General features: G+C 49.3%; 1 protein-coding gene across 1 annotated transcript; it reads left to right on the top strand.

The window, feature by feature from the left end:
* The first annotated feature begins 1,465 nt into the window (after positions 1 to 1,465).
* On the top strand, positions 1,466 to 18,545 carry LOC114099999 (solute carrier family 22 member 20). The gene is made up of 10 exons (XM_027944583.2): positions 1,466 to 1,840; positions 1,912 to 2,015; positions 4,092 to 4,246; positions 6,614 to 6,782; positions 7,585 to 7,708; positions 9,386 to 9,501; positions 11,013 to 11,227; positions 13,039 to 13,147; positions 13,249 to 13,455; positions 18,200 to 18,545. The coding sequence occupies exons 1-10, from the start codon at positions 1,466 to 1,468 to the stop codon at positions 18,294 to 18,296; spliced, it is 1,671 nt and encodes a 556-aa protein (XP_027800384.2). The 3' UTR covers positions 18,297 to 18,545.
* The last annotated feature ends 985 nt before the right edge of the window (positions 18,546 to 19,530 follow it).

Here is a 19,530-nt window from a genome sequence, read left to right as displayed (position 1 = left end):
CCAGTTTCCCGCTGAAACCCAAACCCATACTTAGCACAAACCTCACCCCCCAGGGAGCTGCACAGAGCCTCCTTCAGGTCCTCTGGGGTTGGGGTGGGTCTCTCCTGTGACCCACACACCTGTAGCTTATATAAGCTGCTCCAGCGCCTCTGGGATGCTGCTGTTCTTCCCAGAGTTAAGAGTGGGGAGAGGGGACAGCCACCAACTAGCACTGACTGCAGGGTACAGACGGAGACTGCCCCAGGGCGCAGGGTGAGGGAGCAAGAAGTCGGGCTGCCTCCAGCTACTGTGGGGTAGAGAGGAAGAGGAGGCCTTTGCAGGTGTCACCTGCTTCTTGACTGCTCCCAGGCCAGGTCCTCCCTGGATATCTATCCTCATTACTGAGATGCGGAGGCTGCCGAGGTGGGAGGTCTCTGGGCCCATCCTGCTCAGCCCTCCATGGTTCTCTGTGTTGGGCTTCACTTGTTATAGGGGTTGCGACACTGTGGTTCTGGGTCATCTGGGGACCTAACTTCAGATACCCCAGGTTTGAGGCTGAGACTGCGGCTTCCTCTTGACTCCCCTATTTGGGCTTTATTTTTTTTATTTTTATTTTATTTTTTTGGTACTGGGGATGGAACCCCAGCCCTTTTTATTCTTTATTTTGAGACAGGGTCTCACTGAGTTGCCCAGGCTGGCCTTGAGTTTACAATCCTCCTGGTTCAGCCTCCCGAGTCTCTGGGACTATAGGCATTCGCCACTGCAGCCAGCTCTATTGGGGCATTTTTTTAAAAAATATTTACTTTTTAGTTGTAGTTGGACGCGATACCTTTATTTTATTTATTTACCTTTATTTTATTTATTTATTTATGTGGTGTTGAGGATCGAACCCAGGGCCCTGCACATGCTAGGCGAGTGCTCTACCGCTGAGTCCCAGCCCCAGCCTGGACATCAGCTGTGCAGCCAACTCCCTGACTCTCATGGAGTGGGGGAAGGGCGAGCAGCCATAATTACTGTCACCCCCTTATTTGTGACTCTGATCTACAAAGCACTCACAGGTCCGACCGTGGTTTGAAACACAGTGACAAGACCTTGGGTCCCACGCATTTTGAGGCCAGAGTCAGGGCTGCTCAAGCCCTCATGACAGCCTCCAGAAGCGAGGGTGCAGGTGGGCAGGGAGGGAGGGGCAGGGCGGCTGGGCCTGCGGGTTTGGCTGTGGCTGGGAGGCAGCTTTCTGGGACTCCTCACCTGTCCAACTCAGAAGGTGAGAGATGGAGGGAGGCAGGAAGAAAGGCCCAGGGGCGGGGAGCCCGAAGATGTGGGGACACTCAAGACTTCCAGTGAGGTGTAACCAGACTCCTCTGAGCTGCGGGACACAGGGCGTCTTGGTCCTCACCCCTGGCCTGGTCCTCCGCCTCCAAAGCCCCTCCCCTGTCCCTTTACATAAGGCCTGGGGCAGGCTGGGCCTCAGGTCAGGCCCACGGCCATGGCCTTCACCGACCTGCTGGACACCCTGGGCGGGGTGGGCCGCTTCCAGCTCATCTACACGGCCCTGCTGCTGCTGCCCTGTGGCCTGCTGGCCTGCCACAACTTCCTCCAGAACTTCACGGCTGCTGCGGTCCCCCATCACTGCCAGCTTCCCGCCAACCACACAGGGGCCACCACCAACGACTCGGGGGCCTGGCTGAGGGCCACCATACCCCTTGACCAGCATGGGGTCCCTGAGCCATGCCAGCGCTTCACAGAGCCTCAGTGGGCCCTTCTGAGCCCCAACACTTCGGTCTATGGGGTGGCCACCGAGGACTGCAAGGACGGCTGGGTCTATGACCGCAGCGTTTTCCCGTCCACCATCGTGATGGAGGTCAGAGGGAGCCGTTTGGGGCGGGGGGCTGCTACCTAAGGCCAGGGCTCAGTGTCCCACTCTCCTTGCAGTGGGATCTGGTGTGTGAGGCCCGCACCCTCCGTGACCTGGCTCAGTCCATCTACATGGCCGGGGTGCTGCTGGGGGCCGCCGTGTTTGGCAGCCTGGCGGACAGGTGAGCTTCTGATGTGAGTGTCCCTACCACCAGTGGCCGTCTCTGTGTTTTTTTTTCTTTTTCTCCCCCCGCCCCCCAGTATCAGAATTGAACCCAGGAGCACTTAACCAATTAGTCATATCCCCAGCTCCTTTTAAAATATATTATTTAGAAATGATCTCGCTGAGTTGCTTAGGGTCTCCCTGCTGAGGCTGGTTTTGAACTCTTGATCCTCCTGCCTTAGCCTCCAGAGTCGCTGGGATAACAGGCGTGTGCCATGGTGCCCAGCTATGCTAACATTTTTTGGTAAAAGTTTACTCACATTTTCAATGGATAATGCATAAGTGCATTTACATCCTTCAAAATCCCAAAAGATACAAAAGAGCATGCAGAAAGAAAGTTTTCTCATCTCGCCCCATCGCTCCCTCCATGGGGCAGCCCAATTTCTACATCTCCAACTAGAGAGATCTTTATTTCTGTGTGTGTGTGTGTGTGTGTGTGTGTGTGTGTGCTGGTGTTTGAACCCAGGGCCTCACACATGCTAGGCAAGCACTCTACCACTGAGCTACAACCCCAGCCCCTATTTTCATTTCTAAATTTTTCATTAAGTTTTATAATTTGGGAGCTGGGGTTGTGGCTCAGTGGAGGAGCACTTGCCTAGAATTCGTGAGGCACTGGGTTCTATTTTCAGCACCACATAAACAAAATAAAGGTCCATTGACAATAAAAAAAACATCTTAAAAAAGTTTTATGTTTTTTGATGCACACATGTACATAGCTATGGGTTACAAGGTGCTGTTCAGGGCAAGTATATAATGTGTAATGATCAAATCAGGGTAGTCGGTGTATCTATCACCTTAAACATTTACCACTTGTTTGTGGTGAGAACTTTCAAAATTCCCTTTTCTGGCCATCCTTCCTCGAGACATTTTGAGGTTTTATGCAGTCGGTCAAATCAGTATATGTGCTTGCCCCTTCCTTTTCATGCTGTGTAAGGATGGAACTCAGGCCCCTGCACATGCTGGGCGAGCCGCACCCCCAGCCTGCTCCCCCAACCCGCGCAAATGCTGGGACACTGCACACAGGCTCTAGCCCCCCACTTTGTCTTCACTTTGAAGGCTTCTCCATATTCCTTTGGAAAAGCTGTGCTGTCCTCTGTAATGTCCACACAGCATCCTGTGTACAAATGAGCCAGAACTCACCCCCATGGAAAGACTGTGAGACAGAGCGGGGCCCTGGCTTTGAAGAAGTCCAGCTCCCTCACCTCCTCTTCCCTCCCCTGCCCCTCTTCCCTCCGTTCAGGTTGGTGGGGAGGCCCTCCCAGACTCCAGAGCTCATCCCCTCAACCCCTCATCACACCTGGTCTCTCTACATGTGAACCTGTATCTTATCTGGAGGGCCTCCATGTCTCCAGCCCTCAGCTCAGGCCTGTGCCTTAGAGATGCTCAATGAGCAATTGTAGAATAATGAAGGAAGGAAGGAAGGAAGGAAGGAAGGAAGGAAGGAAGGAAGGAAGGAAGGAAGGAGTGTGCGTGTCATGGGTGTGTGGGGAAGAAACGCTGTCCACACCTTCTTGGTCTGCTGCCCTTCTGGACAAGTAGGGCTAGCACTCTGGCCCTGGGCCCTCGTATGCAATGGGGTGCCATAACCCTGCCACCCTGGCCTTGGACTCCTCCTGCCTCCCTATAGCAATCAGCTCCCCTGAAGACTCCATGCTGGGTCCTGCCCCCACAGCCTGGGTCTGGCCAGGGCTCATCTCCCTGTGATTCTGGTCAGAGGCCTCCTTCCAGCCAGAGCAACACCCAGGGGACCCCCCTCCCTACCCACCACACCTCCCTCTGGGTCTCTGCAGATCCTCTGCCTTTCCCGGGCCTGGAATAAGTCTCTTCATCTCCAATTTTCTTCCACATGGTGTCCCTCGGCCACCGGTGCCTGGGTCCCAGCTGTTGCCCTTCCGTTTTGAGGGGTGGGTTTCACGGCACCCCAGCTTCCCTTTGGCTGATTTCCCCTTACCAGAGTGGAAGGCCTGGGCACTGACTGTCGGGGATGCCACTGCTGCTCCTGAAGCCTAACGCTTTGTCCATTCCCTGGGCTCAGGCTGGGCCGCAAGGTCCCCCTGGTCTGGTCATACCTGCAGCTGGCAGTGTCAGGGGCCGCCACGGCGTACATTGACTCCTTCAGCGCCTACTGCGTCTTCCGGTTCCTGATGGGCATGACCTTCTCTGGCATCATCCTCAATTCGCTCTCGCTGGGTGAGTTCAGCCGCGGAGCAGCCTGGACGGCTGGGGCTAGAGGAGAAGGGGAAATGGCAGCCCCATCTTTCTTATTTCCTTTGGCTGGAGTTCTCCTCCAGGGGCCTCAGCTCAGAACACCACCAGGTTCTAGGCCTAGGAGACGGGGCTTGCAGACCTTGGACCTGCCCGCAGCCAGGGTAGACCCTGACATCTTTGTCCTTGGTCTGGGGTCTCATTTCCTCCTCTGTGAACCGAGAGGGTCTGTTTATTTCATTTGTGAGTTAATCGACAATAACCACTTACTAAGTGTCCATTGCATACCAGGCTTAGTGTGGGACACAGAGGTGACTGGGGGACACAGAGGGCAGTGGGACAGGATGGTCTCCAGAGCTGCAGACAGCCCTGAAATTATGCGGCCCTTATAAGGGTGGGGTTTACTTGGGCTGCTGGTGGCTTCTCTCAGCTGAGGCAAAAGGATGGCAAGTTTGAGGCCAGCCTGGGAATCCCACCTCAAAATAAAAAATAAAAAGGGCTGGGGATGTAGCTCAGTGGTGGAGCTGTTCCTGGGTTCACTTCTCAGTACTGGAAAAACAAACACTTGTGGTTTCTTAGCTCCATGGTGGAGATCTGGCTTGTTGGATGCCAGGGAGGAGTGTTACTTCCCAAGTGACAAGTGGCAGGATCAGTCCTCAGCGCAGGCTGGGATTTCCTGGGTGGTCTTGGTGGAGAGGTTCATGGGATAGTCGGAAGCCCATCCTGAACATGGGCTGACATGGGCTTGTGCTTCACTTAAATTCCTTACCTTGCTCAGAAGCTGCCACCACCCTCAGGCATCCAATGACAGGATAGGATTTTAATTTCAGGGATGGAGAAAAAGTCGGGGGGTTGGAAGACCAGGACACACACAATGGGATCTCAGCAAAGCCCCACAATACCTACATTCACACGCACACACATACACACACATACATGTATCAGACACACGTGCACACATCAGACACCGCTGGCGGCTGGGCACTCTGTCTTTGGGCAGCTTAGTCTGCAAGGAAGTCTTTTTTGAGACTCAGTTGGGTGCTCCAGAGCCTCCTCAACAGGTCACACCTTGCCCCTGGATTGTGCCACAAAAGTGTGAGGACCCTCACGTCTCTTTCTATCTCCCCTCTTTGTTATTATGCACACCATTCAGCCCTTTTTACTTTTTCCAGTGCCGAGGGTGGAACTCAGCTCCACCCCAGCCCCTGTTCTGCATCTTGAGTCTTTCACTTAGCAATGCCATCACTGGCTCATTTGTTGATGCCTCCCGGGGGACCCCATGGCCACTTGAAGGACTTTGGCTTTAATTCCAAATGAGGCAGGAGGCCCTGGAGGATTCTGTGCTGAGTGCAGCCCTGACCTGATTTAGTGTTTGAGGTTTGACAGGATCCCTCTGGCAGATGCCATTTGGCACCAGAACAGAAGCAGGGAGTCCAGAGAAGAGGGCATTGCCCTCATCCCAGCAAGAGCCAAGGTTGAACTGGGCCAGAGGGTGGCAGCAGAGCAGATGAGAAGAGCAGAAGGTGGCTAAGCTCTGAAGGCAGAAACATGATTTGCTTTGTGGGTGGATTGCACTAACGGGCTCATTGCTCCCTGGAAAGAAGTACCCTCATTAATTTGTCGTGGATGCCTTGGAAGGATGTATCGCGATTTATTTAACAGTCCCACAGACAAGTGGCAGGCTCAGGTTTAGGTTTTATCCAATCTTTTCTGCCTATAGAAATTTGCAATTTGTCTTCACATGAAGTTAAGCATCTATTTGGAACCCAGGGCTTCCTGGAAGGTAGGCACACGCTCTACCACTGAGCTATGCCCCCAGCTGGGTCGACCATGTTTTGATAGCATCATGAACCACTCTATTTCCTCTGTACCAGCCATTCACATCCCTTGCCCATTTCCCTTTAGGCTTGCTGGTAATTTTCCTATTGATTTGTAAGAACACTTCCAATATTAGAGAAACAGCCTCTTAACTGTTGAGTTGCAAATATTTTTGACTTTTTTTTTTTTGCCAATGCTATGACTTTGCTTATTGTGTTTTATGTTGTTTATTTCTATTTAGACATTTCTTTTTTTATGAATTCAGATTTGTTTAACCTTAGCCTTCATTTGATTCCTTCTGATTGTGAGTTTCTCAGAATTTTGAGATTTTATATATAAAAAATCTAACCATGAGTTCTAGCATTCTTGTGGTTTTATAGTTGACATTTAGTAATTTGATCCCCCCAGTCGGGACACTTTGGCCTGAGTCTCAATGGGTCTCAGCAAGAGTTTAAATCGCCATCAAGAGGCCGGGGAGTTAAGCAGCTCCGTGGGAAGGCAGGCTCGCTGAGCGTACTGCCATTTCCTCTGCAGTTGTGGAGTGGATGCCCACCCGGGGCCGAACTGTGGCGGGCATCTTGCTGGGCTTCTCCTTCACCGTGGGTCAGCTCATCCTGGCTGGCGTGGCCTACCTGATCCGCCCCTGGCGGTGGCTACAGTTTGCGGTCTCAGCTCCCTTCCTGATCTTCCTCCTGTATTCTTGGTATGTCCGGCAGGAGTGAGGAGGAGGGGAGAGTGCGCCCGGGGGACGGGACACTCACCTGGCCCCGCAAGAGGTCGGGATGGGAGAGGCTGGGATTTGCTGGCCCTGGTGGGGACACAAGGGACAGAAAGTGCTCAGGGGGACCACACACTCCTGAGTACTCTCAGGCGGCTTTCAGAAGGTCCAGTAAAACCCCTTCTGTTAGCATGAGGCTCTGGGACATGTCAATCATTTTGTCTTTCAACTCCTCTGTGCCTCACAACAGCCCCATGACATTTTATAAGAGGGAGGCTAAAGCACAGCCCAGAGAGGGATCATGATTTAGTAAAGGCCACACAGCTAGGGATCAGAAACAGATTCAGAGTCAGGTGTGGTGGTCACAGCTCAGGAAGCTGAGGCAGGAGGATCGCAAGTTCAAAGCCAGCCTCACTAACTTAGCGAAGACCTAAGCAATTTAGCAAGACCTTCTCAAAATAAAAAATAAAATGAATTTGTGATGTGGCTCAGTGGCTAAGCGCCCCTGGGTTCAATCTCTGATGCTCCCCCTCCCAAAAAAAAAAAAAAAAGACAGAGAGAGATTGAATACTGAGTCCACTGTAGTCTCTAAGGACCCTTCAGTGATTCTCTTTATTACAAAAAAGGGAAGGTGACATGTCCTCCAGTCTTCTTGGTTCTGAGACAAGGGACATTGCACCCTTTTTTTTAGGATCTGAGAGAAGGTGGATGTGGGTGTAATTGGGTTTGGGAAATGGAATGAGCTCCACCCAGCCCTGGTCCTTCTGCATCCTTCTCTCCCTCCCAGGTGGCTGCCAGAGTCATCTCGATGGCTCCTCCTTCACGGCAAGTCCCAACAAGCCCTGCGGAACCTGCAGAAGGTGGCCGCCATGAATGGGAGAAGGGCCGAAGGGGAAAGGCTGACCAAAGAGGTGAGTGGGGAGGAGGGAGCAGGGCTGGGAATGACCTTCCAACTTGAGGGCCACCTCCGGGTTCCACAAGCTCTGCCACCTTCCCAGGACTCGGCTGCCACCCAGGCGGAGAGTTCTGGTGTGGGAAAGATGTCCTTTAAGCACTGAACGGCTGTGTGATCTGGGGCAAATGATTTAGCTGCTTCTCTCATTAGTCTATCCACCTGTGCAGTAAGGAAATAACCTTCACGTTGACCTCCAGTCAAAATTTAATAAAAGCAAACAACTTAAGATAGCAATCATAAAATAAAATTGTTGGAGAATCGATAACAAGAGCACCATTTATTACACATTCCATTCTTTATAAGATAGTTATCATTCATTAACAATACTGGCTGTTTATTAAGCCCTGTGTGAGGAACTATGCTAACAGCTTCTCATACATCATCTCACTTAATGCCTCATTGGTGCCAATGAGGAACTGAAGCTTGCGGGTCAGGTAATCTGCCTAAGACACACAGCGGGAAGGGACTCAGAACCTGCTTTCAACCACCGCCTGATACTGTCCCAGGAAAGTGGGGAGCTGAAACTCCAAACCTCAGCTCAGCAAAAGCCATGCAAGAGAACTTCATGATAGGTGAAGTGAGGCGGAAATAAAGTAAAGGAAAAGTGAGGCTTCAGCAAAAAGCACTCTCGAGGGAGAGATGGGCCGTCTCCAAACAGAGAATGGCAAAGGAGACAAAGGTGTCCCCAATTTTATTACTCTTTGATGTTTAGCAGGAAAAGTGGGGACCACCTTCTGTACTCTCTGCTAATCAGGTGTTCAACTCCCCCTTCCCGTCGGGTGGTGGAGTTTTTGACCTTAGTCGGTCCTCTCTGGAACTGTCACAGTGGCCATCCTTTTGGGGCAACTTCGTCCGCAAGTCAATCCCATGTTAATGGGGACACTGGGGTCAATAGCTGTCAGAAGTTACCTTATTGCGCCTGCATTACTAAAGGACTCTTCCTCCCCAGACACATGGAGACACCTTTAGCCATAATTCCTAGTTTCATGTCAACATCAGAGGACCCTGTCAAGAGTCAGTCCCATGAATCCTTTTCTCTTGACATATTTCCCAATTAGCTCCTTTTGCTTCTGGTTCTTTTCTACAAATTAACTACCACCTTTGCTTTCTTGTCTACTTTGGAAGTAGCTTAAAGAAGGACCCCTAAAGTAATTTAAAGACCACTTACGACCTTGCCTACACTTGACTGCTCATTGCTAGCTTCTACCTAACAACACTATCTATACCAGGAAAGGTATAGACAGACTCCCAGATCCCAGAGCCAGGAGGGTGGGGCACATGTTGAAACCTGTGCCTCATCTCAAAGCCCTGGAGCCACTATCTTGCCAGGGGTCCCAACAGGTGTGTGGTGGGAGCACACCTGTAATCCCAGCAGCTCAGGAGGCTGAGGCAGGAGGATCACAAGTTCAAAGCCAGCCTCACCAATTTAGCGAGGGCCTAAGCAACTAAACAAGACCTTCTCTCAAAATAAAAAATAAAATTAATTTGGGATGTGGCTCAGTGGCTAAGTGCCCCTGGGTTCAATCTCTGATAACCGCCCCCCCCCCCACACACACACAAAATGAAGGTGTTCCCAGCAGGGACAGGAGGCCCTGGATCCTTTGCTGCCACTGATCACACATTCCTCACCCAGGTGGTGAGCTCCTACATCCAGAGCGAGTTTGCAAGCGTCCGCACCTCCAACTCTATCCTGGATCTCTTCCGAACTCCGGCCATCCGCAAGGTCACATGCTGTCTCATGGTGGTCTGGTAGGTGAGGGGCTCATTCCAAGACTTTGACCTGAGGCAGGAACGTGCCTTTTTCTCCCACTGACAAACTCTGTTCTGAAATATTCCCAACGCAACGAGCAGGTGAGCTTTGCAAAGCCAGTCTCATCCCACACGCCTTTCTGATGGAGCTCTCTGCTGGGTGCTAAGATAGAGTGTAGATGAGACATTGTGTTGGTGGAAGGGGGCAGGTCTCCTCTGAGGGTAGGGGTGAGTGCCACTGGAATCTCACAGGCAGCTTTTCCAGAATGGACCTTGCACTATCCCTTTGGGCTCTCTAGGGAGATTCTGGGAGGATTCTAGGGGATTCTGGGGAGAGTCCATTCTGAAAAAACACTTCCAAGTCCAGGAGGGAACAGCTAGAGAAACCATGATGTCCATGCAATATGACAAGTATCCAAACAGCAGTTCTGCTCATGGCTGCAGAGGGCTTCACCCAGCAGGTGGCATTCGAGTGGTGGTTAATCAAGTTTGCCAGGTGGGCAAAAAGAAATTCCAATAGCTACGTTGCCATGAAGATGAGAAATGGATAAGAATATAAAGATGGGCTGGGGAGTAGCTCAACGGTAAGTATGCCCCTGTCTTTAATCCCCAGGACCATCACAAAACAAAAAATCCACATCTATTATTTGAAATATAGTCCCTTCCATACTCAAAGGAAGGGCATTAAGTTCTACCTCCTGAAGGGTAGAGTCTGGCTGAAATTACCTTCACCCAAATGTTTGCATCTTTTCTGTAAAACAGGGGTTTCTAAAAATTATTTTAACTTTTTTTAATCATTCTTTTTTAAAATTTTTTTAGTTGTTGATAGACTTTTATTTTATTTATTTTTATGTGGTGCTGAGAATCGAACCCAGTGCCTCACACATGCCAGGCAAGTGCCACTACCGCTGAGCCCCAGCCCCAGCCCTGTTTTAACTTTTATTTATTTGTTTGTTTGTTTGATTGTGCAGCACTGGGATCAAACCCAGGACCCGGTGTGTGTTAGGCAAGCATGCTACCAGTGAGCCATATCCCCCGTCCAGATTTGTTCAATCATTTACTTAAATAGATTCATATATGTGTCATTTATACCTTGGGTTCTAATTTAGTAACATTATTTATTTTGTTTAATGAATACTATATTATTTACTCTCCTTCTCTGTTCTGGCTTTGGCCACAGGGAGCTTGTTGTCATAGGCTCCTATGTCCTTCACTTACCTCCATCTCCTTCTGTCTTTATTCTTTTAGCACTGCTTTAACTTCAGTGCCAAGTGGTGCTGACAGGAAACCAAATGCACTCCAGGGTCCATGGATGGGACTCAGGGGAGTGGGTGTTAGGAAGAGATGATGGGCGAAGTCTAGGCTCCAAGACCAAAGTCAGAGACTTATGAGACCAGGAGGGGATTCTAACTCTCCCAGGAGAGGAGTCCTATGTTAACCATCCTGTGTCCCCTGTCCTGGGCCCAGGACAGTGAAATGGTGGAACAGGATCATTCTGCCACCTTTGCCAGGTTCTCCAACTCTGTGGCTTACTACGGCCTGGCAATGGACTTGCAGAAGTTCGGGCTCAGCATCTACCTGGTACAGGCTCTGTTTGGTATCATCGACATCCCAGCCATGCTGGTGGCCACCACCACCATGATTTATGTGGGCCGCCGGGCCACAGTGGCCTCCTTCCTCATCCTGGCTGGGCTCATGGTCATTGCCAACATGTTTGTGCCTGAAGGTAAGCCATAGCTTGTGCCTGTGCTGCCCTCTGGGATACTGCCACACAGGTTTCTGGAGAACTGGGAGCCCCTGGGGTCTTGTGGGCAACACGTACCATGAGAGAACAAGGCTGAGAGGTATTTTTTGGATCTGGGGGAAATGTGACTAAGGATTAATGGAGTTTGTTAAGCACTTAGTGCCTAGTGTCAGTGCAGGAAGAAGATCCACCAAGGTCATGAGTCTGCCCTTGAATCAAGAACAATCTTGACAGCAAGACCAGGCAAATGCATATAAAGCCACTGGAGAGCCAACGTGGTGACTTCCTTATGCCAGTTATGTGTGTGTCCACTCAGAGCAGGCAGCCTGTCCATGGGTTGAAAAGTTAGGACTTGAATCTCAGCCAGCCTGGTCTGGAACAATGGTTCACACAGCTGGCTAAAATTACCTTCACCCAGAGAAAAATCCCAAAGCCCAGGTGCTCCACACCACGCAAAGGGACTCTCAAACCCTCAGTACTTAAAAAGCTGTTCAGTGACTTCAGCAAGAAGCCAGGATTGACTATCTGGGACCTAGAACATGTGCCAAACTATGTGCCCAGGTGTGACCACGGCTTTGCCACCATGGCCTGGGGCAGGTCGTCTAACTTCTCTGGGCTCTGGTTCCTCACCTATAAAATGGACAGGTGTTATCGTTAGTATTTTGGGATATTTTCATCCAATCATTTTTCCTATTTATAGATTTTGTATTCTACATAATTGAGACATCATTTATATATACATATATATGTAATGCAATAATGCAAATAGGATTATCTATATGTATACATGTGCATTGATAAAGGATATATATATTATATATATATATATATATACATATATAAAATATCCTTTTCTATTATATATTAAAAACATCCTTTTCCATGTTAGTACAACATTTCATGGGCTTGATTTTTTTTATTAGTTTATATTTTATTGAGATTGGTGTTTTTCAACTCTGGCTGCATATTAGAATTAGATATTAAAAAAATATCCAGACTTGAGGCTTTGATATAATGGATGTGGGGCAGGGCCCAGGCGTGGGTGTTTTATGGAATGTCCCCACGAAATTCCAGTGTGCAGCCTGGGCTGCCACCAATCCAAAGGCAGTACCTTAATTTCTTTGACCATTACCCTCATACAGGACATTCAAATTGGGGTTTTGCAATATATAAACAACAGTTGAGGACAGGGAGGCTAGGAGATGATAACAGTGACCAAGTCACTCAATTGGGTCAGGGCTGTGGACTAAACTCAGGCCTGACTCCAAAGCTTATCTCCAGTAGATCTTGGTGACAGATACAAACAAGAGAGGAAGGAGAGCCAGGGTGCAGTGGCACATGCCTGTAATCCCTGTAGCTCCAGAGGCTGAGGCAGGAGGATTGTGAGTTCAAAGCCAGCCTCAGCAAATTAGCAAGGACCTAAGCAGCTCAGCCAGACCCTATCTCTAAATAAAAATATAAAAAGGGTCTGGGGATGTGGCTCAGTGTTTAAGCACCCCTGGGTTCAATCCCCAGTACAAAATAGAGAGAGAAGGACACATGGGGTGGGGGTGGGGCGCAGAAGTCAGAGAAGGGCAGTTTGGGGACTTCCAGTTGGGCACTGAGGTGATAGAAATACAGGCTCCCTGCCTTGATGCACCTCCCTCAATGGCTGTGTCCCCCTCATCCCTGCTTAGTTCAGGGGCCTAAGCACCCTCTGCCTCTTTCCCCTACTCTTGGCATCCCCCCAGCCTCCCACCACATTCCCCTGCCACCCCCTGTTCCCACCCTCAGCTTCCCTTTCCCCCCCTTAGACATGCAGACCCTGCGCACCGCCCAGGCAGCTCTGGGCAAGGGCTGCCTGGCCAGCTCCTTCATCTGCGTGTACCTGTTCACGGGAGAGCTGTACCCCACCGAGATCAGGTGGGTGTTGGGAGGAGAGGCCCGGCGGAGAGCTCTCTGCCCAGACACCCAGGGCCCAGCCCGGAGAGTGCAGGCTGTGTGCTGAGTCCTCCCTTCCACAGGCAGATGGGGATGGGCTTCACCTCGGTCAACGCCCGCCTCGGGGGCTTGGCTGCGCCCATGGTCACCACGCTCGGGGAGATCAGCCCGGTCCTGCCGCCCTTGGGTTTTGGCGCCACCTCGATTCTAGCAGGCCTGGTTGTCCTCTGCTTCCTGACCGAGACCCGCAACGTGCCCCTGGTGGAGACCATCGCTGCGATGGAGAGGAGGTGAGCGGCCGGGGCACGGCTGGTGCGAGGCCAAGCAGGCTGTGGTCACGCGGAAACAGCCGGGGAGCAGACGCAGTCCTCCCCGCCTTGGTCTTCCGTGGCTTAGCTTTCGACAGGAGCGGGCCCAACGACGACGACCATAAAAGAGAAAGAAGGGGGCTGAGGGTAGCTCAGCAAAGAGCCGCGCCTGCCGCCGCCCCGAGTTCCCTACCTAGCCCTGCAAAAGGAGAAATAGACCAAAGACCCGGAGACTCGGTTGGAAATGAAGCCTGGTAGAGAAATGGGGAGAGGAGAGAGAGGCAAGTGCAATTTGAAGCAAAGTCAGATCGTTGCAGGGTTTTGAACTGGGCCCTGAGTTTCTGAACAACAGAAAGGGAGACCCTGCTGGGGGGAAGAGAATACCAGCTCCCCAGGGTAAGTAAAGCTTCCCTCACTGATTAGGCTGGAGGAAATGCCTCTCCTGGGCCTCCTTAGAGAGGTTACTGAGCTAGGTGACAGCATTGTCCTGCACAAAAAGTGCAAGAGGGGATCTGATCTGGCTGTTCTGAGTGAGGCATTTCCTAGTCACAGCGTGTTCAACGAAGACCCTTAATTTTGAAGAGCAGGGACAGGGGTGCAAGACATATCACTTTTTCCTGAACCACTTGCGAGAAAGTTGCTGGCATTCCTTCCAAGTACTTCGATGTGTATTCCTCCAAACAAGGATATTCTCTTACATAACCACAAACCACCATCAAAATCAGAAAATCAGTATTGCCATGTGACCACTGTTTCATCTTTAGGCTTCCAGCCTGTTTCCGCAACAATGTCTGATGTCTGGATCCAGCGAAAGGATTCAGATCCCAGTCATAGAGCTTTTAGTTGTCTCATTTTCCTCAGGCTCTAGTAGGTTCTCGGTGTTCTTTGATTTTCATGACTTCCACAGTTCTACAGGGCTTTTTAATCGTTGAAAGAACCAGTGCAACCAAAAGTACACCCAATATAGTGCCTCACAATACAGCAGGAGAGCACAGGCCAGCATGGCGGGGGCGGGCACAGGTGCACCTCCCAGGGTCCTCACTTTAGCCCCTGAATGGCTTGTTTCTGTATCTCAAGCCATCAAGACAAATTCTCCATCTCAGAGAAGCCAAGGCACAGGTTTGCTGATATATATATATATATATATATATATATATATATATATATATATATATATATATATATAATCTCACTGGTCATAACCAAAGCCAGTCTACATAACCAGGCAAGCCAGGTAGAAACTATAGGTGTGATTCTAATAAAAGATGTAGACAGCTGGTAAAGGCATTCCTCCAGGGGAGAATCAGGCCCTGACCACATGTTATAAATTACTAGCCAGTACTGTTATCTCACCCCTGTCTTGACAGATGGTCAAGGTCATGGATCCATCTTTAGAGATGAGCTCAGATGCACCACAGCTTTGAAGATCACAGATCAGTTCTTTCCTGGGGTTCCCTTTGGTTGGGGTTTGCTGATCTTACAGGTTACCCTGTATTCATTTCAGGTAGGAGCACCTAATAGTAATGCCCTCTCCCTCCACAGATGCCCTCTGCCCCGCCACAGACTCTGACTCCTCTCCATATGGAGCTGTCCCTTATGGGAACATCCTTCTCTCCCACTCGGTTTCTGACACCCCAGGCCAGGCCACCTATATGTGTAGACATCCTCCTCATCTTGCCCCAGGCCTGATGCCTGTTCCTGGTCACACCCCTCACCTTGTCAACCCATGAACTGCTTAATCTCTGATTCTCCATACCAGGACACTGTCCTTTCTAGGCTCTGACACCTGAGGCCAGGCCACCCCTGCATGTGGATACCACCTTGTTTTACCCCTTGTCATAGTTTTGGTTTTGTTCAGGAAAAAATGGGAAGAAGAAATGCTTTGCAGATACAAACACACACACACACACACAAAAAAAAAAAATTCAATATAATCAGTATTTGTTTATTTTTTTAAAAAAATTTTAGTTGTAGATGAATACATTATCTTTATTTTGTTTATTTTTTTTATGTGGTGCTGAGGATCGAACCCAGTGCCTCCATACCCTAGGCGAGTGCTCTACCACTGAGCCACAACCCCAACCCAGTATTTGAATATATTTTTGATGATACAGGTTGTCATTCTCGTAAAGAACTGAGGGACAATCCCCTTTCTTCTGCCATTCCCCCAAATCATGCACTTCTTTAGTCCCCTTGTCCTCACAGCTTTTCCTTGGGATTAGACCAGGTACCATGGTGCCCACAGTAAATTAGCCACACCCAGCACCTGTTTGCATGTGAGCTTCTGCAGAAAAAATTTAAATCAGAAGTCTATTAAAGTGGAAATAGGCACAGGGCTTTTTGAGCAATCAGAACACACAAATGGGCTGACGTCTCAAGGAAGCCAAGCCCTGCCCCTGGGTAGATACTGGCAGAAGCATGTCCAGATGGAGCTGCACCCCAGGAAGATTAGTGACCAAAGCCAGGAAGTCTCTGAAGAGCTCTGCAGGCTGAGGATTGTACCTGGGATTTGATTCAGGCTTTTTGAAATCTTATTTGATTATTAGCCAATGAGTTCCTGCCATGTGTCAGACACAAAGCTAAGTACGGACTGAAGAGGGAGAAAACAGATGCCATCTCTACCCTCTTGGAGCTCACAGAGCAAGGGAGACAGAGAGGGAAAATACACACAAATAAACACACACAAATACATGTGGTAGTAAGAGAGACCATGCGGTGGAGAAGGAGGAGGGGTCAGCCAGGCTGAGAAGGGAAGTATGTCCTTGGAGGAAGGAACAGCCTATGAAATCCCCCTGAGTCCCAGAGTGCCTGGCTTGCAAGGTGGGGCAGGAGGTGGTGGCAGAGCCAACCTTAGAGGACATGTTGAGAATTTAGGCTTTTAAGCTGGTGGAGAAACTGCTGTGGGGCAGGGCTTGGAGGAAGGAATCTGTATGTCTGAGTGACAGTTTTTTGTTTTTCTTTTTTGTTATGCTGGGAATCCAACTGGAGGCATCACACAGGCGAGGCAAGGGCTCTACCACTGCTGCATCCCCAGCCCTGAGCTATATTTTTAAAAGAGCTTTCTGTCAGGTTGGCATTATCATTCTCAGTCCAAACAGGGTCTCAGTCTCGGCTCTAGGCATTTCTGGCCATTGCTGCAGAAGAGTGTTGCTCAACTTTTTTCAGGTGATTCATTAGGGTCATGACTCCTCATGTTGGAGCAAGCACAACCAAAGAACAGCTGACTGACCATGTTTTAGAAGTTCTTTCATGTAAAACTTGAACATTCACAAAGGAGGGAATGCAAATAGGAAGTGAACTGAATGAAAATATGCATCTCAGTCAGAATCAAAGAAATGCAAATTTTAAAGCTACTGGGGCAGCACTTGCCTGGTAAATGTGAGCCCCAGGGTTCCAGCCTCAGTACTAGAAGGAAAAGGAGAAGACGGGGGTGTAATAGTTTTTAAATATTCAGTAAGGAAAGATTTTAAAGCCCAATGGTGATATTTAATGCAGGAGCCTGTGTGGGCAAGAGATCTTTCTGGAAACTTCTTTGGCATTACTGATCATGAGCTGTAAACATTTTTGTATTCTTCTAAGTAGCAGTGACATTTCAAGGAATTTGTCCTAAGGAAATAAGCTGACATGTGATCACAGTTTATATATAAAACATATCCAGAGCTGGAGTTGTGGCTCAGTGGTGGAGTGCTTGCCTAGCATGTGTAAGGCACTGGGGTTGAGTCTCAGCACTGCATATAAAAAATATATATAAATTTCCAAAACACCCAATAACTTAAAGTTCTAGTACATCATACAGAGAGTTATGTTATAAAGAGTCTGAAGTGGTAGACTGGGGATGTGGTTCAGTGGTAGAGCACATGTCTAGCATGTGCGAGACCCTTGGTTCCATCCCCATTACTGGAAAAAAAAAAAGTTTTAAATGGCATGAGCAATTGACAAGGTGACTTACACCTGTAATCCCAATGACTTGGGAGACTGAAGTAGGAGGATTGGGAGGAGGAGGCCAGCCCAGGCAACTTAGTTAGATCCTGTCTCAAAATAAAAAATAAAAAGGGCTGGAGATGCAGCTTGTGGTAGAGCGCCCCCATGTGCCATCCCCAGTACAAATACGGATAAGCAGCATATTTAAGTTATTTATATTTTCTTAATTATCTCATGAAATAGACTTGGAAGGGAGAAGAAATATGTTAACATTGTTGTAGAAATTGCCTCAACGTAAGGGTGATGGTTTATGTTTTAAAAGTTAGGGTTTTTGTTGTTTGGTTTTGTTTTTGTGGTGCTGGGGATGGAACCCAGGGCCTCATGCTTGCTAGTCAAAAGCTACCACTGAGCCACATCCCCCCCAAAAAAAAAGTTTTAAAAATGACCTCCAAATTACCTCTGTGGAGAAGAATCAGCCCAAGGACAGAGAAAAAGCACTAGAAGGTTCCAATGGCAGGACTAGAAACATGGGGTAGTAGGAAGAGAGGAAGGAAGCCTGCTACGTGAAGAAATCATCATGATAAATTAAATCAAAACCAAATAGTAAACGATAATGAATTTAAACTCCTGAACCAAACGATTAGAAATAGGAGAGTTCAAAGTTAAGAATAAAAACTGGGATGAAATGGTCGGGCCACTGAAAAAGTTCTCAACACAGAACTTGCTAAAAGTAGACAAGAGAAATGGGCGAGGCAGGCAAAGGATTCAAACGAGATGACAGGAGTTTCCATTTATCTTTGAACAGAATGAAAGAAGCCCCTTCCAAGAGGGAGGCAGAAGAGAAAAGCGAGGAAATCGCCCTTCAGCAGCTGGGAACTTCTCCTCTCAAAGAAACCATCTAGGCTGCCCGGAGCCTGGCGCGGGCTGGCAACAGCTCACCCCTGTCCAGACCCGCCCTGGGGCTTCTCTTGGGGGCACCAGGGGTTGTGGTGCCGACTCCAGGCAAGGTCTACCAGAGGTCAGCATGGCCCTGGCACACAGCCACCCAGTAATTAGCTTTACATATATACAGGGACTCCACTTCCCAAGGACCAAAAGAGAGATTGTTCTCTGTAGCAATAAAAGACCTATTTTCCTTTGTCATTCCCAAATCTGCCCCTTCTGTGTCTCTGTTTACTATGGTCCTACCTGAGAATGCAGTGTTTATTGCAGAGTTAGTGTGACATTCCTGTCATGGGGTTGTTCCTGGAATAGCCCCGCGTAACCCAGAGAATTGTCCAGAACTCTGCTCCACTCATTTGGAGAAACACTCCCGCCCACCTGATGGGATTACTACGGCGATGTCTCCACGGCGGACTTGAATCTTCATATGGATCTTCATGCTACCTTTGTGTCCCCAGGAGCCCTTCCCAGTGTGCCCTGCAGATGGCACAATGAATAGTGGAGTAAATGTTGAAGCAGACTCCGCTGCTCCTCTGCATCCCTAGCAATACCACCCTGCAGTCATGGGATCTGGTTCTTCTTACAGAGAGTAGAATCCTGGGTATGGCCAGCATCCTCCTGACCTCAGATCCATTTCTGGTCCATATGTTGGACGGGTGTCTGTATCCCCGGCCTTGACCTTCACTGGAATTCAGAAGAGCTTCAAAGGAGATTCCTATCTTGGCCCATAGGGTGGCCTGGGCCAAAATTTCTTGTCTTATCCTTTCCTCCTGGAATTGCCATGGGATCAGTGTTCAGACTCCCACAGCCCAAGGACATACACAGTGTAGGAAAGAAGCAGGAATGCCACAGTTTGGGCAAGAGCCATTACAACCCGCTACTTCACCAGGATCAGTCCCTCAGCAAGTTAGATCTTCTGTTTGTGTGTGTGTGTGTGTGGTGCTGGGGATTGAACCCAGGGCCTTGTGCATGCAAGGCAAGCACTCTACCAACTGAGCTATATCCCCAGCCCAGCAGGTTAGATCTTGCAAGAGAATTTGAATAAGACTCCCCACCAAATTGTCCCAAGCCCCTGGCACTGATGTACCAAATCCTCAGTCCCTCCCATGGATCTAACCTCCTCTGGAAATGTCAGGGAACATCTGTCAATAATTCAGTATCTCGGTTTTCCTATTTGAGTTGTTCTTAACCCTT

This window comes from Marmota flaviventris, chromosome 9 (genome assembly GCF_047511675.1).
Source record: "Marmota flaviventris isolate mMarFla1 chromosome 9, mMarFla1.hap1, whole genome shotgun sequence".
In the NCBI taxonomy this organism is placed as follows: Eukaryota; Metazoa; Chordata; class Mammalia; order Rodentia; family Sciuridae; genus Marmota; species Marmota flaviventris.
This window is presented reverse-complemented; position numbering and strand designations above follow the sequence as displayed.